The sequence below is a fragment of the Rhamphochromis longiceps genome, linkage group LG1, assembly GCF_057381845.1.
Source record: "Rhamphochromis longiceps isolate RC_006_pf linkage group LG1, R_longiceps_female_GT1.1, whole genome shotgun sequence".
Classification (NCBI taxonomy): domain Eukaryota; kingdom Metazoa; phylum Chordata; class Actinopteri; order Cichliformes; family Cichlidae; genus Rhamphochromis; species Rhamphochromis longiceps.
The window spans coordinates 42,493,491-42,520,637 of NC_140557.1; the positions used below are offsets into that span (position 1 = coordinate 42,493,491).

General features: G+C 41.9%; 2 protein-coding genes across 3 annotated transcripts; one reads left to right on the forward strand and one right to left on the reverse strand.

The window, feature by feature from the left end:
* Nucleotides 1–871: 871 nt before the first annotated feature.
* LOC146679265 (apoptosis regulator BAX) lies at nt 872–10,938 on the forward strand. Of its 2 annotated transcripts, XM_085409918.1 has the most exons (7): nt 872–1,134; nt 1,224–1,297; nt 2,090–2,138; nt 7,989–8,150; nt 9,267–9,399; nt 9,829–9,933; nt 10,030–10,938. In XM_085409918.1, exons 1-7 carry the CDS (start codon nt 932–934, stop codon nt 10,126–10,128), a joined length of 825 nt encoding a protein of 274 aa, XP_085266044.1. In that variant the 5' UTR covers nt 872–931; the 3' UTR covers nt 10,129–10,938. The 2 variants fall into 2 exon arrangements, with proteins under 2 accessions (XP_085266044.1, XP_085266035.1); XM_085409909.1 differs by having other exon boundaries at nt 1,099–1,297; nt 10,030–10,932.
* Nucleotides 10,939–13,834: 2,896 nt separating this feature from the next.
* On the reverse strand, nt 13,835–18,214 carry fgf19 (fibroblast growth factor 19). Its single transcript, XM_085409930.1, has 3 exons — nt 18,000–18,214; nt 17,796–17,899; nt 13,835–15,105 (listed from the first exon to the last, which is right to left on the reverse strand). The coding sequence occupies exons 1-3, from the start codon at nt 18,205–18,207 to the stop codon at nt 14,791–14,793; spliced, it is 627 nt and encodes a 208-aa protein (XP_085266056.1). The 5' UTR covers nt 18,208–18,214; the 3' UTR covers nt 13,835–14,790.
* Between the last annotated feature and the right edge of the window lie 8,933 nt (nt 18,215–27,147).

Genomic DNA, 27,147 nt, shown 5'->3' on the forward strand with positions numbered 1-27,147 from the left:
CTGTCTTGACTTCACTATCCAGTAAAGGCAAAAAAGAGAAATATAGCAGTAGTTGGATCCAAAACTTTGCAGATATTTTGTGTGAGTGCAGAGATGATGCATTTGTGGAGACTTTCATGTCAACTATCAACTATGTCAAGATGACTTTTTTTGTAAGGTTTTGTTTATTAAAATAACCTTGTTGAATGTGAGTAGAAATGTCCTTTAATTTCTCTGGAATCATGCAGCATTTTGTGATGAAGGTTGACACGCATGCAGAAAAGGTAACGAAGAGGAGTCAAATGACATTTTCATGTCAACAATCACAGAGGATTTTTTTGTTATTATTCTTTATGTGATATAATCGATTGAGCATGTTGAATTTGACCATAAAAGACCTTTAATTTCCCCAGAATTATGCAGTGGATTGAGATGAAACTGTGCGTGAAAAACTGATGAAACTAGTGTGGGTGTCCAAGAAAAGGAATCTGTGAGGAATTCAGCTATCACAGATGATTTTTAATAGATTTCTCACAGGACATCATCACATTCCTCTGAAGCTTTTGAATTTGAGGAGACTTGTCCTTTGATTTCTTGGGAGCATGAAAGCAGTTTGGGACGAAGCTTGGCCCAGATAAGAGAAAAAATCTGTTAAAAGTTTAATGTCAACTATCAAGGGTGATTTGTAATGAATTTGTGAATATGATGCAACCAGGCTGTCCCAGTGCAACGCGTGCGCTGGCGTGTGAGTGTGAGCGTGCATTTGTGCGCGCGCGCGATCAGGAACGAACGAGAGCATGCGCTGACATAAAGGCTGGTGTTGAAGCGCAAGATAATTTATAGGGTGGATCAGAAGCGGCTGGCTTCATCGCGGCGCACAAATGACAAAAAACAAAACGCCATCACTAACATCACTTCAAGCGGGCCTTGGGGCAAGTGTCCTGCTTTGACAATGATGGTTCGTACGGAGTATCTGAACTGTGGAAGAACACAAAGTAAAACAGATAAATACTCCTCTGTGGGCAGGTTTCTGGGCGAGTATCTCCATCTGTGGGATTTCTGTGAGGCGTGTCTACGGACTGCTGGTCCCGTCGCTACGATACTTCCGTATCACTTCCGTGTGCTTCTGTTGAAAGGCGGGTTTCCACAGACTAGGTAACCGTGACTTTCTTGGTTGTACGAGGTCAAGTTAGCGTTGAACATTCAAATATCTCAAATCTCGTCCATCTCCGCGCGGACACGAGGTTTGGCTCCATGGCTGACGGCCGAGGGGGGCAGAATCCGGAGCAGGAGCCGAGGGGCGCCGCGGGTGGAGACGGTAGGTGGAGACATTTTTGGTTCAGCCGCTGAAGTTAAAAGCTAAACGGAGGCAAAAGTATAACGAGTCCGAACCGGAATAAAAAGTTAGGATGAAAGAATTGCTTCGAACTACTTTTAGTAGTTAGAGGGGCTGGTGTGTTGGAGATCACCTTGGTTGCTGTCACTAAACCCGAGTCTGGTTCAGCTCAGCCCGGAGAACAGCGGCTGTACCGACTCCATGCGGGACTTGCCCCGACACAGTGTGTGCTTTACAGCCTCAACAGGCCGCTGTCGGCCTGCTAGTTTTCACCAGGAAGCCTGTGTGGACTATGCTACACCTCTGATAATTATGGCCACTCATGACGTCGTCGTGACGTCACACGAAGACAAAGTTTAACAGCCCAACTTTAATGTAGTTAACTGATAATGCGACTATTAGAGACTGTGGGCTGGTGGAGTGAACGTGAATAATGTTTTCTTTATATCTGCTTTAACCAGAATTCTGCGATTCTTCACTGCTTTGTTGCAAACAGCTGTTCCACAGGACACATTACAGCTGGAAACAGGGATCTTGGCGAAAGTGAAAGCAAGCTCAAAGTACCTCTTAAGAAACAAACCACCATGTTCTTTGATTCAGTCTTTGTCAAGTAATGATGACATAAGTTGGTTGGCAGTTTTTAAAAACTTCATTGTGTTTTGTACTGTTGGCATTGCTTTGCTACTGATTGTAAAGGTTTTGTTTTATGCCCCTCCCCCACCTTGAATAAAAATATGAGTAAATAGTCTATTAATTATCTGCTTGCTCTTCCAGATGTTGTTGATGATTCCATCCTCGAAGAAGGTGCGGTTGTCTTTAGAGGGTGAGTCTCAGCATTGCTGTTGGGTACGGTCATACCCATGTGTTTGACCATAAAAATCTTACATTTTAAACTGAGGATGGATACAGAAAGTTGATTCTGTTCATCTGGATGTAGTGTTTTCAGTGCGAGAAGCATTTCATCACTCTTCCAAGTGAAATGTTCACTCTCAGCTGACTGCAGGTTTGCCCAACGTGATAAACAGTGCATTTGAACAATGGCTGAAACTAGCACGACTGACTAACAGTGGGCCATGAGCTCAGTTTCAGGATAGCTATTAAGCAAACTGACATCTCCATTGATCAGTATCCATGAGTACTATTCACAGGCAGAAGGGGAATGGCTGCAATCACAGAGCTGTAGATGGTGAAAGATGTAGTCTTAAGTCTCCATCCATTAACTCTCTTGCAATTCAATGTCTTTATACAGCGCCAAATCACAACAACAGTTGCCTCAAGGTGCTTTATATTGTAAGGTAAAGACTCTACAATAACACAGAGATAACCACCTGTGAACTAGTGGTTTGGTGACAGTGGGAAGGTAAAACGGCCTTTTTAACCACGAAGAAACCTCTGGCAGATTAAGGCTCAGGGAGGGGCAGCCTTCTCCGGCAAACAGTTGGGGGTGATGGGAGAGGAAGACAGGTCAGGCACTGTGGAAGAGTGCCAGAGATTGCCTATTGTTGTCAGGGTTGCAGGGGGCTGGAGCCTAGAGCAGGGCGATATGACCAAAAATATTTATCACGATATACATTTGAAAATTTGTGATAATGATATAACTGACGATATAATTGACACTAGACAAAATACTTTACAACTCCACAACTTTATTAGTGCAAAAAAAAAATCAATGTATTTTCACTTAAACAAGCAGCTGTTTTTTATGTGCATTAAAGTTTATATAAACATGTAACAGTGCAAATGCAAATTCCTCGCTGACAGTTTAACCAAAAGGTATTTCCAGTGGAAACTGGCCGACATATCCTCAGCATAACCAAGTATAACATCCACAAAACTTAAAAAGAGGTTATACACACAATACGGTAATATCATGTTGAAGCACAGTACGTATCACTCCGCAAGGCTCCGCCTACGATAGCCGTAATGCTCCAACAATCCATCAAGCGGTGCGGCTTCGTAGCTTAGCAGAGTCGTAGTAAAACATTTGACAGATTTTCGAGCGCCGTGCACATAAAATCGTTTCGAGGTCAGTAAACACAACCAGAGTTCATACATAAGGCACACGGGATTATAAGGGGCTCTGTCGACTTTCAGAAAAATCAAAGGATTGATTTTAAGTGCGCCGTATTTTCCAAACAACACGGTAATAACAACGGCCCGCTAGCATGCGCTACCAAAAATAGTGCTTTGTTGTGTATCTGACGGACGAAAGCTAAACCAGTTCCACACCAGTGAAGTTGCAGCATTTTTACAAACCAGTTCTGGTTCATCTGTTTCATTCAACGATCCGCTTTCGCCCTTCTCATTCTGCGTCGCCGCCGTGCTTTTTCCGCCATGTGCATATGAAAACAAAGGCACTGCACATGCGCGTTTTACCCATATTCTATCGCAATATTTGATTTTCTTATCGTTGCCCAACATTATACCGGTATTGCCGTGAACGATGTGATATGGCCGAGCCCTACTGGAGCCTATCCCAGCTACCATAAGATGAGAGGCAGGGTACACACTGGACAGGTTGCCAGTCTGTCTAACACCAATGCATAGAGAGAGACAACCATTTACACTCACATTTACATCTATGGGCAATTTAGAATTACCAATTAACCCAGGGGTACACCTGAATAAAATGATTAGTTCATTACCAGACCTCTGGAGAACTTTAAGATAGTTTGAGGAGGTCATTTATCCATTTAAATCAGCTGTGTTGGATCAAGGACCCACCTAAAACCTGCAGGACACCGGCTTTCGAGGCCTGGAGTTCCCTACCCCTGAATTAACCCAATCCCATTAACTGCATGTCTTTGGACTGTGGGAGGAAGCCGGAGTACCTGGAGAGAACCCATGTAAAACAAATTTTGCATGAATAGAAGAAAGCAGTTCTTCGTACTTCTTAAAAATATGTGCATTGAAGGACATGTGCTGGTCAAAAACAACTCCAAGATTCCTTACAGTGTTATTGGAGCCCAGAATAAGCATTTGGTTAGATACCATATTTCTATGATTTTTAGGGTCGAGTACAATAGCTTCAGTTTTATCTGAATTTAGAATCAGGAAATTACAGGTCATCCAGGTCTTTATGTCTTTAAGACATTCCTGCAGTTTAACTCATTGGTGTGTGTTATCTGGCTTCATGGACAGATAGAGCTGGGTGTCATCAGCATAGCAGTGTAAATGTATGCTATGTCTTCTAATGATGCTGCCTAAGGGAAGCATGTATAATGTAAACAGAATTGGTCCTAGCACTGAACCCTGTGGAACTCCATAATTAACCTCAGTGTGTGAAGAGGACTCTCCATTTACATGCACAAACTGGAGTCTATTAGGTTGCAAGACAGCTAGGGACCCAGTGGGCGAGCAGTCATTCCTGTTATACTCCTTTGAAGTCCGTGCGTCTTTGCCTGCTCAAATCAGCATTACCTTTTCAGGATGTGCACTGTACGTGTAAATAGACTGCAGAGTACTGGGTACTGGGCTGACAATGTAGCAGAGTTGTTTGGTCTGAACTAAAATCACAACACTGATCATAGGTAGGTTTTACATCGAGCTTGTAGTTTATTTTGCAGACAAAACTTTAAAAAAAAAATGATCATGGTACTTTCTCTATATAAATCTGCATGTCCAGCTGGTCACAGCAGATGCTAGATGACAAACGAATTGGCTTTTCTTTTCCACCTGAGCACTCAGTGAATTATACAAGCACTTTTTATAATGCTGACGTGCTTTCTAACAACAACTTGGGGTTAGGTGTCTTGCCCAAGGATATTTGTACGCAGAGTGGAACAGCCAAGGATTGAACCACCAACCATCTGATTAGTAAATGACTGAGGTCACATGATTTGGACTCGAGTCATTAATTTTATGACTTTAGACTTGACTTGAAAAAATGTTCTAAGACTTGTGACTTGACTTGGACTTTTACACCAATGACCTGGGACTTGAATTGGACTTGAACCGGTTTACTTGAAAAGACTTGATATCCATCCATCCATCCATTCGTGTCCGCTTATCCTTTTCAGGGTCGTGGGGGCGCTGGAGCCTATCCCAGCTGTCATAGGGCGAGAGGCGGGGTACACCCTGGACAGGTCGCCAGTCTGTCGCAGGGCCAACACACAGGGACAGACAACCATTCGCGCTCACATTCACTCACACATTCACACCTATGGGCAATTTGGATTAACCAATTAACCTATCCCCACTAACTGCATGTCTTTGGACAGTGGGAGGAAGCCGGAGTACCCGGAGAGAACCCACGCAAACACGGGGAGAACATGCAAACTCCCAAAAGACTTGATATTTCACCACAAATAGGGCTGCTCAATTAATCGAATTTTAATCACGATTACGATCTGGGCTTTCAACGATCATTAAAAATGACTGAGCTGATTATTAGCCCCTCCCTCGTGCTTTACTCTCGCGCTGCTCCGTGTGGCAAATCGAGCGCACCTCTCTGCATTTCGAACATACGTCACAACAATTAAGAGCAGCGGTCTCCAACCTTTTTTGCGCCACGGACGGTTTATGCCCGACAATATTTTCACGGACCGGCCTTTAAGGTGTCGCGGATAAATACAACAAAATAAAACTAGTACCGGTACCGAAAAAAAGAAAATTTATTCATGACACACGTGAAAAGACCCAGGAAAACCGAGTAAACGATAACAAAATAACGCTGAAAACCGATAAAAACCCTGAAAACCATACATTTCACACCTGAGCCTCAACGCTCGCGGCCCGGTACCAAACGACTCACGGACCGATACCGGTCCGAGGCCCGGGGGTTGGGGACCGCTGATTAGAGGACCCGAGGGAAGCTCGGAAAGCTCAGCAGAAGTTATATGGAGAGGAGAGTGACTGCTGTTGGTTGAAAAGAGAGGTAAAAAACCTTCAGTGGTGTGGAAACATTATGGGTTCAGTCAGACGTGGATCAAGTAGACACAGTGTGAAAACTTTGCTACAATGTAGCTGCACCACAGAGCAACACTGCAAAGTTCACTAAACACAGATGTTTACATTTTTCATTTATTTTTTATATTGCAAACATTTGCACTGTTATCAGTATTTGCACTATTTTATATTATTTTTTGACAAACTTTAAAGTCATTATTCAACACATTGTTATTGTTAAATAAATATCGTCAAATAATCGAGATCTCAACTTCAGTGAAAATAATCGTGATTATCATTTTTGCCATAATCGAGCAGCCCTAACCCCAAATATAAAATTTAACACGCATATTATATAGAAAGTGTGCACCGTTAATTCAATTCATTTATTCAAACCACACTCCGTACGTATGTGTGCGTGAGCTGTAGCACAGCCAATCAAATTAACCAGATTTTTTTTTAAAAAGAAAAGAAAAAAAAAAAATGCTGTAAGGAGTTATTTTTTTTCAGGTACATAAACTATGAAGTAGTCAACAAAAAAACGAAATGCAATATGCAAAACATGCAAGAAGAGAATCCCAGACAGAGATGGAACAACTTCCAACTTTGTCCGACAGTTGAAGTTGCATAAAGAACGGTAGGTTCTCTCTTGCTACGATGAGATCATGACTTCATCTAACTTTGTGATGTCAACTAACTTTAATGTGTATGATATTTTTGTCATGTGATTTTAAAGCCGGCCCTACAAGGGCATCCAAGAATAACATGCAGCTTATCTCAGAACTGTCGGTGAAAATTATTCTTGGAGCTAGGTTTAATTGAGCTGCATTTTAAAGAGGTGCAATTTCACAATTTGTGTATATTTTCTAAGTTCACTATTTCGACATGTGTTGAGAAAAACACAGAATTAAAAATCACATGGTCTAATATTTACATTTAGCATAACTGCAACATGCTTTTTTCTTTTTTTTTGTTTAAAGACTCGAAAGGACTTGAAATTCAAAGTTTCAGACTTGTGACTTGACTCGGACTTTTACACCAGTGACATGGGGCGATCGTGGCTCAAGAGTTGGGAGTTCGCCTCGTAATCGGAAGGTTGCCGGTTCGAGCCCCGGCTTGGACAGTCTCGGTCGTTGTGTCCTTGGGCAAGACACTTCACCCGTTGCCTACTGGTGGTGGTCAGAGGGCCCGGTGGCGCCAGTGTCCGGCAGCCTCGCCTCTGTCAGTGCGCCCCAGGGTGGCTGTGGCTACAATGTAGCTTGCCATCACCAGTGTGTGAATGTGTGTGTGAATGGGTGGATGACTGGATATGTAAAGCGCTTTGGGGTCCTTAGGGACTAGTAAAGTGCTATATAAATACAGGCCATTTACCATTTACCATTTACTTGAGACTCGACTCTGACTGCCATTACTTGAGACTTGACTTGTGACTTGAGGATAAAGACTTGAGACTTACTTGAGACTTGCAAAACAATGACTTGGTCACACCTCTGGTAAATGACCTGCTCTACTTCCTGTGATGCAGTCCCCCTAATAGATAGCTGCCCCTCCCTGAGCCTGGTTCTGCTGGAGGGTTCTCCATGTTAAAAGGGATTTTTTTTTTTTTTTGCTTGCTCATAGTGGATCTTCTGATTGTTGGGGTTTTCTGTTTTTTCTGTATTATTGCAGGGTCCTACAATATAAAGCGCCTTGAGGTGACCGCTGCTGTGATTTGGTGTTGTTTGAAGTTTACTGAGGAGAATCTTTGTATAATAAAATTGTGGGTGTTGTTTTTTGTCTGCTACAGGTATGTGATTGCACATATAAACACAGAGGAGCCCAGTCGACACGTGACTTCTGAGGATTTGGGAGGAAGGCCAGATGAACAACAGGATCCACAAGTCAAAGAAGTGGTAGAACAGCTGCGCAAGATAGCCGACAGTTTAAACCGCAATGCTGAGCTTCAGAGGTGACTGCATCAGCTGTTTCAGCAGATTCTTTGAATACCAATTACCAATATGCTCTTTCCACATCATGCTGACACTACTATTGGCAGATTTACAATGCAAAACCTCACTTTCTTTTCATCTTTTCAAAGTTCAATGTGTTTAAAGCAATTGTTTACATATTATGTAAATATAAGGCAAACTTTTGAATGTGACTGGTGACATTAAAATGCAGGATTTCATCACCCATCTCCTAATATCCCGGTGCGATGTCCTAACTCATGTCAGTTAAAGTTCACTCTATACTTCCAGTGTAACGATGAAAATCTGGGAAAAACACAAACTGGAACGTGTCATTTCTTGAGCTTGACCATGGCTCTTTCCATGATGCTATCTCGTAGCACAGTGGTACTGACTGGAGAATTGGCTCCACCTACTGCTGCTCTCTAGCAGTGAATTAAAATATTGAGTCACTTTCTTTAACCCAGGGGTGGGGAACTCCAGGCCTCGAGGGCTGGTGTCCTGCAGGTTTTAGATGTGTCCTTGATCCATCACAGCTGATTTAAATATCTTGAAGTTCTCCAGAGGCCTGGTAATGAACTAATCATGTGATTCAGGTGTGCTGACCCAGGGTGACATCTAAAACCTGCAGGACACCGGCCCTCGAGGCCTGGAGTTCCCCACCCCTGCTTTAACTCCTCAGCTGTAAAAGGCCGATGTGGCATTGTGGTCACCGTGCTGGGTGAACGGACAGCATGGGTGCTCAAGTTTGTGAATGCGATAACTTAAGAATTTTGCCATTAATCTAATGGGTGCAGCTACTAAAAACCTCTGTCGAGTTCGGATCTCAGTGACCTCAACCTCGGGGTCAGAGGTCATGTCTTCTGAAAATCTTGTGGACACATTAAAGACAAAGATGTCACCTGAGGTTTTCAAAATGATACCAGGAGGCTGAGGGGTAGCGCTTTTGTGGAAACTCAGATTGTTTGTGTTGCACTTGCATGACAAGTCGGTATACGATTAAACTGCTGAGCGAGCAGATCTGAACTATGAACAGTACTAGCAAGAAGAATTTGGGTCAGTAAATCAGTTCAGCCAAATCATTCTCATATTTGAATGTGTCCATTTCCTCCCATCAGACTGATAAACCAGGTTCAGGGGAACTGCGTTCAAGATGTCTTCATGGCAGTTGCAAGAAACATCTTTGCTGATGGCATCAACTGGGGTCGAGTAGTGGCTCTCTTCCATCTGGCCTGTAAACTTATACACAAGGTACACCATCTGCCACAGCTGGTATTCTGTGATCCCTGCCTGTCAGAATCTTTCTCCTCATGCTGGATATAGGAAAGGAATTCCCCAGCGTGGCTTTTTCTCACACCCACCAAACGTACAAACATAATGGGTGTGAGAAAAAGCCCCCACAAAAGGGCCGCAATTGCTGTGGCACAAACGTGTTGCAGCCACTGGGCTTAACAGCTCTTCTGGTGGAATCTCTGCACTGTAAGTAATGTTTCCTCACTGAGGTTCCAGTACGTTCAGCATTCTGTCAAAATTCCTCACATTAATTAAAGAAATACAGACTTGTAGTAAGTGTGCATACAGGGCTAACAATGCCTGCAGGAGGGTCTCATGCACATTTGACAGCAGGGTTCCTACGACTTATGTTAATGGCTTTGTTCCATATCTGTTTCTCCTTTAAAGGCTATTACCGCCAATCACTTAGAGAACATCCAAATGATCATCAGCTGGGTCCTCCAGGTCATCAGGGAGCAGGTCTACAGCTGGCTTGTGGCACAAGGGGGCTGGGTAAGTGAGTAAACGTTCATAAAGCTCATTGCGGTCTTCTGTTTGGACGCCTCAGGTACATCCACAGCTCCTAATATTGATCTGTTGATCTTGCAGGAGGGGGTGATCCGTGGTTTCTCTCGATGGAGGACAGCAGCCATGGTAGCATCAGTAGTATTGGTGGTAGCCTTTGTTTACTACCGGAAAGTACGATAAAAACATCGGACCTCACAACCAAGACTGCAGTGCCTTCATCTGGATACAGACGGCTTGTTAGGAAATCAGTCACTCCTCAGCCTCCATCTCATTAACAAGAGGAGGTAAAGTACTGTGCTTACAGGGACGGATCTTCTCTTTTCTCAGGTTTCAAAGAACAAAAGCGCTTTTGCTGCCAGATGTCCAGTGAGCATCTCAGCCTTTCTTCACTAGCAGGTGATCAGTGGCTGCCGTGGATTTCTGAGCTGCTGTATCTAACACTGGAGGCTCTCAGCTGTCAGCCGATGCTGCTGTTGCACCCGATCTTACCTGAACCACACCTGAGGGAGTTTACAACAACATAATTATCTTAATTAAGCCAACTGAATGTGCCATAGTTTCACCGTAGCTGGTGTCTGAAATTTGAATTATGTTGTATTCTGTCTCAGACAGTCTTGTCTCTTTAAAGTCTTTTTATATACTTGTTTAGGTTTCTAGTATCAAAGGACGTCAAATCACACTGTAAAAAAATGCAAATGTTCCTTTTATGGATTTTAAAAACTGGACAAGAATCCTCAAAGTGAGTTTTTCTGAAAGACTTCTTCACTGAACTGTTTCAACAAATAATTTGAAATTACAAAGGGGAAATGTGTTGGTTAAATAAGCTTTTATCAAGAAAACAATGTTTTAACAAAGTGCAATGGTTTGGAATAAATGTAAACCCTATTTAATTAAAACTGTAAAAAGAAATCATAAATATTTAGTGTTTGTTTGTTTTCTATGCAAATTTAAATAAAAAAGAAGGGCAACGAAAGACCTGAAATGTTGTTTACAAACATGTTGGGGGAAACGCAGAAATGCTGCTGCTCCTGAATTCACTAATAATGAAAAACCATCATCTCTAGTTGGACCAAAGAAAAAGTGAAACACAGACGTTCCATCCTCCAGGGCACAAAGAGGAGGCGAGACCGTGTAGCTTTATATCATCTCTGTCATGAGTATTTTACACACCTGTACAGCACCATTAATGATCAAAGATCTACAGGCACCAGCCACTAACACAGCTAATTATGTGGTAGCAGCTCCACGTAGACATGGTCAAGTTCAAAATGAGCATCACAAAAGACAAAGTATCCGGGTCGATTCTGTATCAGGGAGACTCAAGGACTCATCTTCTCGAGTTCCTGAAGTTTTTCTCAGACTGTTGTTTTTGAAAAAAATAATAAATAAAGACAGCATCTTTTGAAATGCATTTCCAGCATTAAATCCAAAATGAACAATTAGTAATAACTCAGTCTGTGTGTGTTCTGTCATGTCTTGTTCATTCGACCCACTTAACAATTGGCAGCTCTATTTGAAAGTAAATAGGAAGAGGTTATCTTAAGTTTGGGGTCTGCAAATCTCATAAACCCATATTTAATTCACAAACGAACATAGAAAACGTTTAAACTGGGAACTATTTCAAGAAAAATATGAGCTCATTTTGAATTCGATGGCAGCAACATCTCTCAAAAGATTTGGGCCATGGATAAGTTTCCCACTGTGTAGCATCCTATTCTTTAATATCGGCAGGTAAGGTCTGGGAACTGAGGATGTTCTCCAGATGTTCTCAGCAGGCAGCCCAGTTCAGCACCCAAACTCTTCTGCTAAACACACATGCTGCTGGAATAGCTGCAGGTTATTATTATCCACTCCAGATGAGAAGAAAAGCTACATTTTCCAACATCTGTGGGATATTGCCCAAAAAAAATAGACTGTACGTGATGACCTCCAGCAAGATAATTTAGCCTCCCGAGAGACTGCAGATGCAAATTAGTTGTAAGCCATGTCTGGCAGCATTTCTATGAATCGTCTGAGCCGTTGTCTCTTTCTGGAGAAAATGACTCAAAATTCCTAAGACGACCTGGTGTGGACCTGTGTTCTGTGACAAAACATGCTTCTTCTAAGCTCAAAATAAAAATGAATTAACTGCTCCAATTACACTACACGTTGTCTCCATTTCAAACATTTTCTTTTTAAGCCTTTGGCAACGTTTGAGGGGAAAAACATAATATAAGAATTGTCTCAGAATTTTGTCACTAGGAATAAGTCATTGTACCATGAAACTTTGTGAATATGGGGTAAGATCTTTAAAAGTTCAATACAAGGACTGAAGCTGTGCACAGAAAGGGAACATTTAGCATCTGGAAACGCTTTGGCGAACAGTTTTCAGCATGTACACGGATTGTCGGTAACTTGTGATGTGCTAAGAGCCCAGTGTCTTCACAAGAATGGAAAGGAGCAATGACAACAGTTTTTCTGAAGGTTTCACAAAATACTGAAATAACAAACCTCTGCAGCTGGTTTCTTAATTTGAAACGGGGGGAAAGGGGCAGCAAAACACTAACTGAAGTAGATGGAGAAAGGTTTTGTTGGAAATAGTTGTACAGTGCCACTTTTAATTAGGAAATCCGAAGTGTCTGGGACATCTGGGAGTTCATTGTAAAGCAAACAAACTGTAGCAGTGGTAGATGGCTTACCTCATCAAGCTTTTATTTACACCGTTCCTTATCTTTGAATTATTTAGTTTTACAAAAGAAAGAAAATCAATGTAGTAAACATTTTACTGCTAATCTGAACTGTCGGGGGTTTCAAACTGAAATGAGCTGTGGGCCACTGCTGGGATGTCATCTCATTGGAGGGCCACGTCAGTGTTCAGGCAGTACAAAACAAACAAACAAATAAGTAAAGACCCACAAATTTATCAGAACATTTTGTGCCTTTTTCTTTTTCCCTTCGAATATTGTGTAAAAAGACCAAACTGCAAACGTGAGTGAAAACTATTTATTAAACAAATAAACATAACAATTTTTTTTACCCCAAATAATACATGTTCAAAGCAACACAACGGCGGCCCAATATCAGACAGAACTCCACTCTGCAGAGTCATAATGAAGCAGCTCGTTTTATTTTGTAGCTTCAAGCTGCTCTTCATATTTTGGCCACCAGATGTCAGCAGAGAGGACTGTGTTGAAATGCTTCGAGTAATGAACCGTATTTCAACACAAGCTTCAAAGCTTCATTTGGCCATCAGCACCTGTAATCCAGGCAAGGCAGGCTTAGAGTGCTGGAGCTGTGCTGGGCTTTATACAGCAATCTATCGCACACACATACTGTCACACTGATGAAAGTGTCTGTGACAAACTGGTGTACAGTGTCGAGCTTAAGGTGCAAACCGCTGGATGAGCCACTCCTACATCCTTACATGTAACAGGAATACTAAGTAAATATGAAGGTACAACGATTAAACAGGAATGACACTGATATTTAACAACTAAAGCACTTGCTGTAGTTTTACAGTACAAACTACACTTTATACTGTAGTCGTGAAGTTCTTCAGACATTACCGGACAGAGCTCAGTGTGGAAACATGATGTCCAAACAGGTACTGCCTCCTCCTTTGTGCTGATCTTATTCCACACATCATCTTCAGTTCAGACAGATAGTCTACCCTCAGTCACCACTTGCCTTCTTTCCTACAGAGGCCAGTTCAACATATCCATATTATCCCCATCTGTACATCTGTATGGGGTAAGTTCAGTCTGTATCTGTGACTGAACTTACCCCACTACTAACATCAGGCTAAGCAATATTAAAAAGGTTGTATTAAGAAGTGTTTAGTTTATAGGGTGGCTGTAGCTCAGGTGGCAGAGCAGGTCAGCCACTAATCAGAAGGTCGGTGGTTCGATCCCAGGCTGCCTCCTGGCTGCACGCCAAAGATACTAACCCCATGTTTGCCTACTGGTGGTGGTCAGAGGGCCCGGTGGCGCCGGCAGCCTCTGTCAGTGCGCCCCAGGGCAGCTGTGGCTACAATGTAGCTGCCATCACCTGTGTGTGAATGACTGAATGTAGTGTGAAGCGCTTTGGGGACCTTAGGGACTAGAAAAGCGCTATACAAATACAGACCATTTACCATATAGCGTTAAGCATTCTGAGTGGTCTGTAAAAAGCTGGGAAAAATTAAATTAGGATGAAATTAAATAATTAAATAAAAAAATCCAGTTGTGTGTCAACTTATCAGCATCACTGCTACATCCTGTATACATAAGAGGGTAAAAAAAAAATCCATTGATGGTTTTCAGGAAAAGTCTTTAAAAGTGTTCACAAACCAGAAACCCTCTCATTGCCTGCACCAAGGTTTTGTATCTGTTGATTGCTTATGTTGAACACTATCTGCTCCAGAGCATAATTTACTGTGGCGATGTGAAAAGAGCACCTCGTTGACAGTAAAACCCAAGGCTAAAGCAGAGGTTACCTCACTACGCCTAAATCCTGCTTCATATTTCAGGAATACGTCGGACTCTTTCTTTAGTGTTACAGCATTTACGGCGCTCCTTCTCAGTCAGCCTGACTAATTCCTTTTCCTGCATGTGTTTGTGTTGCTTTTTGTTTGCCTGTGGTCAGTGAGCACCCTCACCTTGTCGTACCAGTGTCCTGGAGAGCACACTACACCTGTCCTCCACTCCGTTGGATCTGCTCTTGTAGTCTTTTGGGTCACTTGGAGTCTTTTGGACTTAACAGTGTGGGCAGGTACTTTCCCCGGTACAGGAATGCTGCACCGAGTCGCTGGTTTTACAACACTCGGAGAATAATGCACAGACACGCCTTGGCACATGCATTAGCAGGTGTCTTAGAGCTGCAGGCTCATCTCTTATGGAAGCTGGGGCTGTCAATGATCTGAGAGAACTTTCCAAATGAATCTATTGTGTCCACAGGTTCTTCTGTTTTTGCTTCTTTCATGTGGTCACCGATTTTTGCCCCAGGGGAAGGGATTTGATTCAGAGTGCTGATCCTGGGGAGGAACTGGGCCAGGGCTGGATCTCCTCGGTCTAAGCCCTGCAGTCTTTGCCGGTGGTTTCCCAGACTGAGCAGGACTCCATGTCTGTCAGAGATATAGATGTTGTACCCATCTGGCAAGATCTGCTCTCTGAAGATGCAGTCCTCTCTGCTGCAGGCATGCTGGAAAAGTTCACATTACATTCACATGCATCACTCTCCACATTCTACAATATACTTTATTGTATCCTTTATTTGAAATAAGTAAAAACAATATGGCTTTTTGGCATTTGTTTCCACTCAAAATGCATTTGTTTGCTGATCCTATATACATGTTGTACAAAGAGGGGTAAGGGTTAACAGGGACTATTAACAAAAACACACACACACACACAAAACATACGTAAATGGCACTGCAAGTTCTTCGATGGCTGTTTGCTTTGACCAAAGATACCCAGCCAGAGGCCAAGGTTGTTGTTGGTGCTGCTGGGTCTTTTCATTCAGCTTTTTCCACTTTGCAAACACATCCTGCCCTGCACCACACTGAACAAAGGTTGATGAACTGGTCGACTATTTGAATGAATGACTCTGCTGCTTGCAGTGAATATGGAGACGATTAACAACATATCACAAGCACGGCAGACCTTGCGTCACTTGTGTCTACAGAAACCTTTCTAGAATAGCCGCTGAAGAAGTTTGCAGTTAAAACGTACTTCTACTTTCTTTATGGAATAACAGTTCCCCACTTAGAGTTCAAATGTCAGCTTGACACCAAGTGAAACTAAAGTATTTATTGAAGTAAAAGTGCTGTATCAGAATATAAAGTTTAAACCAGTAATAATCGCATTTCAGTCGAACTGTGCAGATTATGAAATAGAGAAAGATTAATTATTAATCAATCAGATTAATCAGTTAAAACTTTTTTCCAACAGGTTTTTGCTATTTTACAAAGAGCACAAAGATGAAGAAGAAGCTTATTTCGCCTCTATTTTATTTGTCATGTGTGTCTCCTCATATGAAGAGAAGAAAACACGACACTGCGGAGAAAAGCTCCTTTTTAGACGACCTGAGGTCATCATGGTTTCACTGTGATTGTCTGTGTGAGGTAAAGCGTATTAGCAATTGCTGGATGAGATGCAACTGCAGTTGGTATTGTAACTATTATAGCTGCTGCAGTACATAAATATAACATAGTTGCGTCACAGGCAGAAAGGATCTGGAATATTCACATGGCTGTGCAATCCTGTGAAAGCTTAAATGCACCTGTACTGCTTCCATAGGAATTAAGAGGAGAAGCAGCAGCCAGGTGCTCCACAAACGCAGGACTTTAGGCACTTTGCAGGTCTGTGTTAACGTGTCTCAGTCTTCCCAGGTGTGGATGATCCAGTAAATTAGCCCCAAGGTCAGACTGTGCAATGCTCAGATAAACTGCCAAAAGACCCGAGACCTGCATCTCTAACTCGATAGGCCTCAGTTTGTATGTTAGACGTTAAAATTCATCACAGCAAATTTAGAAAAAGACTGAACAAGTTGCTTCTTCTCTCTGAAAAGAACATGACGGCAACAACAAACAAACCACAAAACATCTGGAACACAGTCCAAGTAGAGATGTCTGGCCATGATGTACAGCACGAGTTTGGAGAAAACCGAGCACAGTATATGAACACAAATATCTCAAAGCAACTGTGAGCACTGTGCTGGAGCGCTGATCATTGGGCACCTTACAGTCACTGAGTCAACCGTGTATTCTTCTGTACACCAAAGTAAGCTGAGCCGAACGATTGGCTGAAAATGGGTCATTCAGCAGAACAATGATCCCCATCATAGCAATACATTTACAACAGAATGGCTGAAAAAAACGAATTAAGATGTTGCAGTGGCCCAGCCAAAGTGCAGAACTCCACCCAACCAACCTGCTGTGGTGTAGGTTTAAGAGAGCTGTGCATAAACAAATGAACCAAAGCGACTTGCACATCATTGTGGTCCAAAATTCCTCCACAGTAATGTGAGGGAATAAAGTCCTCCTGATGAACATTGCTGCTGAAGGTGGCTCTACAATCAGGGCATGCACTTAAAGTCGTATAGGACTGCACAGAGTGAAAATGTTGTGTTTCACAGGAAAGTACACAAGCAGCATGAATATAAACTTGGTCTATGTGTGGGGTCACATATTCTTACTTTCATGTTGGGTAGTTTGCTTGGTAATACAGAACAAACTCTCCAGTGCTGGGATTTCACAGACATTTCCAAAACGAGCATTTACTTTTGCTTGGAGCTGCTTTCTGAATCTGTTTGGGCTCTAGGACTCGCTGAAAGGTGAGGAAGAAGCTGCTCATGACTCCATCGTGAGATGTAACATTTAGAAAAAATGTTAGCTACCACGAAAACACCCCCCTCCCTCACAACTTTTATCATTTGGAACTGAAACAATGACTGAATTAATTGATAACATTTTTTAAAAATTGTATTCTTAACTGTAAAAACATGTAATAACTGACAGATATTAGTAATAATATTCAGTAATAATTAGTTTTTTCATTTGTTTATGTTGCCATTTTTCTATTTTGTTTGTTCTATTTACACTCTGAGCTTAAACATTGCATGTGTCACTTTTACTACACATGTATGCTTTACTGTTTGATATCAGCATCACTCAATCTGCACACAACACAAGTGTGTGACATTTGTCGTGTTTTTAATGAACTGCATGTGTCACTTAATTAGATATGCTAAAGTTATTTCTTGTCCTTCTACATTGTATTTTAGTCTTTTTTGTGTGATTTTGGAAAGAATTTTGTATCTCTCGTTTTGATAAGTGATATAAATAAAAACATGTATTATTCTCCTTTTGTTAGTATTATTATTATGCTCACCGATGAGTACAGTGTGCCGTCGTCTTCTATGCAGAGAAACCTTGCGGTTGCCACCCCTCTGATGGCAACACGGCCTGGACCCACTGGACGAATCTCCATTAGGCCTAAAATGGAAATGTTCCCCACGGCGAAGCACACTGCAGTTAGTAACAAACACTGCAGTTTGCAGCCTTTTGACTCTGCGCTTCAAAGTGTTCCACTTACTGTGCAGAGTCTGGACGGCAGAACCACGGATCTGTCCACCCTCACTGATCAGCAGGTGCATTCCTGGCCTGGTGGCGTAAAGGTGCCTGAGCCGCACCACCTGGGCCCAGCCGTGGGCGATGTGGGGCCCGTTGTCTGACAGGGGCATGCAAACCATTCCAACACCAAACAGCACATTGACCGTGGATACGATGAGGAGCAGCAGCATGATTCGCGTGTTGTGGCTCCCTCCAGCTGGTAGTGAAGTAAGTGGACCTCTTCCTGCGCAGCCTTTTAAACGTGGCTCTTATCAGCTGCAGATAACCCCTTTTCCCAGAAACAAACCACAACACACCCCTGCACAACATCCAACTGAATCATGGCTCGCCGCTGGCCCCAGCCGAGCCCAAGTCATGTTAGAGTCAAAGATCAGCTGAATGTGCCGTCATATACGGACTGTCGTGCAGACTGTAAATACAGTCATATAGGTTTTTCTTTATGAACAATATATGATGTTAAGAACAGCACGTAAAAGGAGATCACTGTAGTAAGAGAAAAACACTGTAGGAGACTTCAGGTTTAGCTGTTGCATGTTGTAAATTAATCGCCAATATTGTCGTTCACAGTCGCTGCTGAATGAATACGAAGTATTTCACACTCAAAATGTGAAGGACATATACAAATGCAACACAGCACTGTGGATTAAGACTGCATTTCATTTTTTAAACAAAAAAATCAGGAAAAAAAACCTTCTTTTCTTACTTTTACTATAAAAACCTCCGCAGTAATATACACAATATCATAAATACCATAAGCCATCATAATCCAAGGAAATCTCGGCTCACACCTATAGCCTCGGTATCTATTATATTAATGATGTGTTGCATAATTACATTACATAAACTGTCATATTGCACATTATTTGAGGATAGGGTAAAGTCTACACATTGGTCAGAATCCATGCAAAGTTGTGAGACTGGGTCACTCTACACTAAAATAACAGACTTCTTTCCGCTCTTATCACATTCTGGCCGGTGCTTCCGCTGTTCTGTGTTGCATTTACATACAAGTTAAACTGTAATCAGAGTAAATATCACCATTCACTAAAATGAAACCCGAGGCCCAGATCTGACAAACCTCCATAACCTTTGCAAATTAATTCCTTCTGACTGCAGATTGTGTTAATGTCCGTTTGGGCTATGGCAGTTTTTCCAGCTGATCAAAAATGTAAAATTCATTTAAAATGTAAAGGTATGCAAAAGTTTCAGCCTCTGTTAGTGTTCAGTGACCTCCTTGGCCTGCAGAGTCTCAGTCTTGCACCATTTTTAAGATCCCTGCAGATTTCCAGTAACTCTAAAGATTTTAATTTGTGTTTGTAGGAATAGTTGCTGCATTTTAAGGTTTTACTGGGATCATTGTCCTGTAGAAGCTCTTCTCTCCTTCATATTCTTAACTTGCTGTTTGACATTTGCAACAAGAATTTATTTTTTCATGGAATCTCTTCTTACTTCTGATTATGCAGTATTTCCACTTGCTCTGGTTGCCATATAAAAAACAGGAAAGGTAAACACTTTGATGATTGTGGATAAAGAAATCATTTTTAACATCAACATTTTTCAGAAGCTTTGAGCATTACTGAAGACAGGCCTGAAGAGTCTGAAATGTTATCAAGCTTACTTCATGAGCCAATGATTGCTGAATTTTAAATATCATTACAATAACAATATTACATCCTCATTTATCCAAATACCATCTATTTCCTGTCTATTTGTTGCCTAGTTAATAAGATAACATAACATGAACTGCACGTCTATGCAGGCAGGCTCTATCTCTATCACTGAATCTGTCTACACAGCTTCTGTCACTAGATGGCAGACTAGAATATGAACTCTTCTCTTTAAAGCATGCAGGGGACACTGGGATTTATGCACTCAGGAAGTCACAAAAACGTTTGCATTGTTTTTCCTAATTAGACTTTGGCTCCACCTTATCATTCCAATTTTAACATTATGGAGTGTCTGAGTACAGACCTTGTGATTGTGTGGGTGGTGCGAGGCCTTTAAATTTTGTCAACAAACGTGTGATTTATGCTGCTGTTTTTCAAGATGTGCCTTCATTATGGTCAATTGAGTTATGAAATAAATAAACTGTGCTAAGTGAAATGAAAACAACAACAAAAGTCTAAATAGAAAAACTGTTTATAAGAAAGCATCTATCAAAGCAAAGTGCCAAAATGCACCAAAGTATAACGATATGCTCGACAGTATCAGTACCTTTCTCTCTCAGTGCATTTATATGCCATTGCTGCATGTAAATGAGTGTCTTCCCTCTCCTTCAGTTTCTACTTTTTGTGTGCATTTGTCGTCTCTTTATACTTTTCTTTTGTCTTTTCCACCTCAGCCCTGATCATTCCTGTCAAACAGTTGGTAACCCGATCTGGTTCTTAGGGAATCATCTTCCTTTTTCTTTAAATAAACGTCTTTTGCTATATAAATCTTCTTCTGATGAGTATTTCTGTGAGTTAAATAAATTAAACTGGTTTAAAGTGAACTAATTCGAACAGATTTGCAGTGCTCCCAGGCCTGAAAAGGTTCTCAGCAGTATTCTGATTACTGTCCTGGCATAAATCTGTGTGTATTTCTGTGGCATAAAAAAGAAAAGAAAAGAAAAACCCATTCAACGGATCCACTAAGTTCCCTAAATGTTCCCTAGAATGTTAGCTTTTAAAGGAAAAAATTGTTGGTGAATATTGGTTTGCTTGTTAACAGGCAATGGAAAGCGGCTTTACATTACAGAGTAATGTAGTGGGTTGACTGGGGGACATTGGAGAAGTATGGCTACTGATGGTGCTGCTTGTTTTGCTGAAAGAAACCTCAGGACGATAAGCCATGTCTGCACCCCAAGGAGCTCTGGCCAAACACATCCACACTTTCAAAATAGAAAGGGACAGAAAATCCTCTTCAGAGAGAAAATGCATAATAGACAATTCTACTCATCTCATTCAAAACTGGAAGTGAAGTTGATTAGATTATGACTTTGAATACATGCACAAGCAACATGTGCAGTCATAATCTTGTATCTTCTCATACATGTATTCAAAGTAGCGCTGAGTCAGTAAAAATGTTTTAGTGCCTTTTCACTTACACTGCTACATGAGTGGAACAGGATTGGATCTTAATCTGCTTTACAAAAAGTACATTTTATTACCTGTAAGAAATGCATCGAACTCTTGAATCAAAGCTAAACCATCAACAGCTGTGTAAAGGACCCAACACACCGTGTTTCCGTTTTGCTTTTATTGCATGCACAGTTATATTTTTCTCCTGGCTCAACACACACAGCAGCCGACTTTCCAGTCAGACGGTTTTTTAAGATGTTTTTTTTAACAGTGTGGCTCAACTACAGCCAGCTTGAAGGCCTGTGGTAGATAGCTGATTATTAGAGAGAGGTTGATCATATTTAAGACTGAATGTTACTGTGACTGAAGTTAACTTAAAAGATCAATTGGAGAAAAAGACTAATATCCAGTCAGCTGTGCACTCTCCTTGTAACAACTGGAGACTAACAACTGTAACTGTAACTGATTAGCTGCATTATCCATTATCACCACATATGTAACACTGACACTGTAAGGCTTGACATATCGTATTTTTGGATGTTCCAAAAGAAAAAAAAAAGAAAAAAAAAAGAGCTCAGCTGAAGACAACATTTTAATCCAGAGCAAAAGCTGCATGTAAGGCTTACTACTAAGCTTACTAGTGGATAATTAAAAGCTGTAATTAACCCTGTTAAGTGTCTTTATTTCCTTCATGTATCACAAATTTGGCAATCAGACCTGCCTAATATTGTGTTGGTCCTCCTCTTGCTGCCAAAACACCCCTAACCTGTCGAGACACGGCCTCCATTAGACCCTTGAAGATATGCTGTGGTATCCGGCACCAAGATGTTAGCAACAGATTCTACAAGTCAAGTAAGTTGCGATGTGGGGCCTCCATAGATCAGACTTGTTTGTTCAGCATATCGCACAGATGTTCAGTTGGATTGAGACCTTGGAGGCCTTTGGGCAGAGGCCTCACTCTTTGGGTGGCGTGTTGCCCTAAAACACGTAAAAAATCTCTCTAAACGCTTTTTCAGTTCAGAGTCAGAGTTAAACTAACTTCAAAACAAATACGGATGAAGACATATTGAAAACCCTAAAACTGGCTTTGGAAAGTCCAGTCTGCTCCTGAGTTTCACAAACGATACTTTCGACCCAGAGCAGTCTGCCACGATAGGTGTGGACTTGCAATCGATGGAAATAAAGCTAAGCTCGCCGTATGGGACACAGCTGGACAAGAATGGTTTTGCACTCCGAAAGAAGCCTCATGTTTGTGGTGGGTGTTTTAAATTAACCACATGGAGTATGAGTGTCAGGGCTCTGTGTGCGGGCAGGCAGAGATGAGGATCCAAATGCAGGACTCGAACACAGAATTGAAACTCAAAAACCTCAGCTTTATTGCTGGCAGGAAAACAAACATGAAGTGATGATGGAACACTGAGACCAAGAACACACAGGCATAAACTGATGGTACGACGCGACACTGAGCATGGGAAAACACAGGGCTTATATACACAGGGTAGTAACGGGGGAAATCGGCAACAGGAGGGAGACACAGCTGGGAGAGATCAGGGCTAACGAGACAGGGGGAACAAAGCTGCACACACTAACATCAGACAGGAACAAGAACCTTCAAAGTAAAACAGGAAACAAAACACACTTTACTAAGACACAGACTAGACAGAGACAGACTTGACACTGACCAAAGGCTACTAAATGATAATCATAATCACAACAGTATCAGATCATAAATCATAATATAGAAAAACACCAAGATAACTGAAACACCAAGTACCAGAGAAACATAAAGGAAAATCCATGATGCAAAAGTACCAAAACATAATGAACTCAAAATACTGGGTCCAACGGACCCAGAACCGTGACAATGAGTCTGTCATCTGAGCATGTGTGGTTTGAATTTATCAGTAGTGGCTCAGCTGTACTTTAACACTTCAGGTTCAGCATGGACCACCTTGTTGGTAAGAATTGTAGCCTCTCAAGTTTGAATCTAATAAATTAATTGAAGGCTCCTTAATCTTTTCTTACAGGCTGTAAAACTCACCCTTTATATAGCTGCAGAGCACAAAATACGCTGCTATACATATATTAGGATGCCGTATTAAACACATACTATAGCACTGGGATTGAGGATTATGGTGGAATACATCCAGGCTAATGCAGGTTTTCATTTCAATGCACACGAGAACACTGAATTCTCCAAAATATGACATTATACAATGACACCCCAACCCTCATCAGTTACTGACATCAGTTTGTCTTTTCTGTTCATTCATGTGTTGTCTGTTTTTCTATGATGCTGATTCTCTGCTTCAGATCATTTAGAGGTCTTGAAGCCTATTTCCCGTGTGTATTTCTCTTGACGAGAAAATGCGATAGAAAAGTTGTAAACTTTGTCTTGCAGGATTTCCTACAACTGAACCCATCTCTGCCTTTGCATTTGGATGGTAGCTTCCAGAGTTACGAGTGTAAAGTTTACAGTACCAAGCACTCTTGCAATAAAATGTATCGTTTTATGCACTTGAGCGCATAGTTTGTGTTTTTACTATTAAACTTTGGCCTCGTGAAGTAGTCAGACTCGAACGTCAAGGAAGGTGGTAGGGAAGCAGACTACACAGACATTTCAGATTTCCAGAGGTGAGCAATTTATTTACAGTTAATTTAATGTGTAACTTAACAAACTTCCCCCCAAATCAACTCAATTAACAAACCTCAACAGACCATGGATCTGGTAACGCAGCTCACCTCTCCTCTCTGCTGCATCTGGTGTCGTGGTTTTAGGCAAGGATTCAAGCGACCCCTTGTAGAGCACTCAAACTCCGACCTTTATTGTCTACTTCCTGTTTCAGAACCCCCTTTCACAATAAAACAGGTTATGCTCAAACAGATTACACCACATCCTCCTTTCGCTGAAAACATCAAACTTACAAGAACATTTACCGCATATATGAAAACTGTACTTTTTTTTTCTTAGAACCTTTCATAGAAACTTTTCTTTCTCTTCAACCTTTTTTTCCTTTACTTTTAAACCCATGTTTTTCTTCTTTGTTTTTTTTATTTTCACAAGTCCAGTCTTTGTGGTTTTTTGACAACCCTGCCAGCCCTAGTTCTGACAGGACCTGGGTCTTCTGTCTTAGGAGTCAGAGTTGTAGTCGCCGATAGGTTTGAAGCAGGCAGGGCGTTCTCTGTTGGACTGACAGGCGTAATTGGGGTTTGTAACTTTGGTGTGGCATCTGGCAATGGCTGGAGGTGATGCCTATTTCTCCTGATGGCTCCTGAAGGGGTCTCAACAATGTATGAGCGGGGTGTGGAGTGAGAGGAGATGACAGTCCCTTCACGCCTAGCGTCTGTAATCCACACTGGTTGTCCCGGTGAGAGTGGAGGAAGTTCTGTCACACGATGTCTCCTGTTGTACGCAACACTGTCCTTCATCACTCTCTCTCTCGCTTTTGTCAACACTGTAGCCTTGCTGGGCAGGCTGGGATTGAGCAAAGAAGGAAGCTGGGGAACTGACGTGCGCAGTCTTCGTCCCATTAGTAGTTGCGCAGGGCTATATCCATTAGCCAATGGGGTTGCTCTGTAAGCTAGAAGTGCAAGATATGGGTCTTTTGCTTTCTTTAGCAGACTTTGCACAGTTTGGACATGACGCTCAGCCTCACCATTGCTTTGTGCAAATCTTGGACTGCTTGTTACATGTCTGAACCTATAAGCTGCTGCAAAGTCTTTGAACTGTTGGCTTGAAAACTGAGGTCCATTGTCACTGCAGAGAAACTCTGGAATCCCATGTCTGGAAAAGATTGATTTTAGATGCACTATAACATCCTCCGATCTTGTGGGAGTAAGTTTGGCTATTTCCACAAATTTAGAGTAGTAGTCCACCAGAAGCACATAGTTGCTGTTGTTAAACGTAAAAAGGTCTGCTCCAACTTTTTGCCATGGTCTCTCAGGCTTGGCATTAAAGGTTGCACTGGGTTGGTACGCTCTTTGATGCATATGGTGCAGCTTTTCACAAGTTCATTTATTTGCCCACTCAGACCAGGCCACCATACTGTCTCCCTGGCTCTCCCTCTGCATCTCGACATTCCCTGATGTCCCTCGTGTAGGGCAATGAGGACAGAGTGGCGCATAGCAGTAGGGATCACTAGTCTGGTGCCTTTCAGTAGCAGATTGTCGTGTACCGTTAAGGTGTGTCTGTGTGGCCAATATGCTTTAATTGGGCCTATGAGATGGCTGTATTCTGGCCAGCTGCTCTGACAAAAAGCCATGACATCTGAGCATATGCTGTCGGTTTTAAGCTGTTCCTTTAACTGTGTGACGTATGTCGAGGTAGCAGGCATGCATTTGACTATTTCATCCACATATATATTCGTGTCATCCAGTAGTTCAGCTGTACCCTTAGAATCGGGGTCTTGGTTAACGGGTGCACGTGACAGCGCATCTGCTGTGAGGAGTGCTTTGCCTGGAGTGTGTGAGATGGTGTAACTGTACCTCATGAGCCTTAGGCGGAACCGTTGGATTCTGGGTGGAAGCTCGGTTAGAGCTTGCTGTCCTAGCAGGCTGACGAGTGGCTTGTGGTCAGTCTCTAAGGAGAAGTGTCTCCCGATGAGAAAATCTTTGAATCTTTCACAACCCCATGTTAGTCCAAGCGCCTCCTTCTCCACCTGTGCATACCTCTGTTCTGTTTCCGTTAAAGAACGAGATGCATATGCAACAGGTCTCCATTGCTCTCCTTCTTTTTGAAATAGGACTGCTCCCAGGCCATAGGAGGAAGCATCTGCAGACAGTTTTAATTCTTTGTTTGGGTCATAGAGTGACTGGGTCAGAGAGACTGGCTTTAAATAGGGCCATCAATTTCTCTTCAATTGCCCAGCTAGTACCACTCACTCAAACTGAGGGATCTAAAACTCTACACAGATGATCTAAAAACACAAAACCTCTACACCAGGGGTGTCAAACTCAAATACACAGTGGGCCAAAATTCAAAACTGGAACAAAGTCGCGGGCTAACATTAATATTTATTGAAATATATTTATTCCTCCAGATATAAGAATGAATCTTTTCTTATGGACTCAAACAAGTTTTGCTGAAAAACTGAATATGGAACAAACAAAGCTTAATACTAAACAATATATATATATATTAGCTGTATAATACCAGTAGGCCAGCTCTAATAGTAATTTGGTATGGCTGTAAGTAGGCTGCGGGCCAAATTTGGCCCGCGGGCCATAGTTTGACACCTATGCTCTACACACTTCTAATATGCACATTTACACAACTAAATGGCAGTATTAATGAAAGGAAAAACATTCAACAAATCTCTCTAAAACTTAACACAAACAAAAGGAAGCATCTCTATGGAAAAAGAAACCCCTCCACTTGGTTTGACCTGCTGATGTCATATGTGACATCAGCAGGACTTTAAAATGAGGAAATGCAGGGTGGGCGGTTCCCCACACCTGACCCTCATGAAGACTGAAAAGACAAACAAAGTAAGTATGAACAAATGACTTAATGTGTAACATAATAAAATATAAAGAAACATGTAACTGAGTATTTAGCTCAATTTGCAGAATGTTTGATTTGCTGGCAACAAAACGCTTACACAAACAAACCCGGGACAGTGAGTGAAGCAATGTTACTTGACAAATAGCAAATCATAGCAAATACATAGAAACAGAATAATGTGTACAATGTGCAAAAAAAGGTAAACACATATGGGACAAATGGAGAGCATTGCAACTGCTCCTCTGCTTTGTCACCCCCCCCCCCAAGGCACTCACTCCTCCATGGAACGCGACAGAAAATCGGCCACCACATTCTTGTGCCCTGGTCTATACTGGATCCTAAAGCGAAATGGCTGTAGGGACAGATACCATCTAGTGATTCTGGCATTAGAGTCTTTCATTCTGTTCATCATTGTAATGCACGATGGTCAGTTTCCAAAACAAACTCATCACCCATGAGATAGTACTTCAATGTATCCAGAGCCCATTTTATTGCCAGTGCCTCTTTCTCAATAGTGGAATATTTCATTTCCCTAGGAAAGAGCTTAC

What these genes read in the sequence shown, in the direction of transcription:
- LOC146679265 (XM_085409918.1), top strand. Translation starts at nt 932, where the DNA reads ATGATGGTTCGTACGGAGTATCTGAACTGTGGAAGAACACAAAGTAAA. An exon ending in GGCGGGTTTCCACAGACTAG is followed by an intron (nt 1,135 to 1,223) that starts GTAACCGTGACT and finishes CGCGGACACGAG; the next exon opens with GTTTGGCTCCATGGCTGACG. An exon ending in CGCAATGCTGAGCTTCAGAG is followed by an intron (nt 8,151 to 9,266) that starts GTGACTGCATCA and finishes TCCTCCCATCAG; the next exon opens with ACTGATAAACCAGGTTCAGG.
- fgf19 (XM_085409930.1), bottom strand. Translation starts at nt 18,207, where the DNA reads ATGCTGCTGCTCCTCATCGTATCCACGGTCAATGTGCTGTTTGGTGTT. An exon ending in TGCCGTCCAGACTCTGCACA is followed by an intron (nt 17,900 to 17,999) that starts GTAAGTGGAACA and finishes TTTCCATTTTAG; the next exon opens with GCCTAATGGAGATTCGTCCA. An exon ending in ACGGCACACTGTACTCATCG is followed by an intron (nt 15,106 to 17,795) that starts GTGAGCATAATA and finishes GAACTTTTCCAG; the next exon opens with CATGCCTGCAGCAGAGAGGA.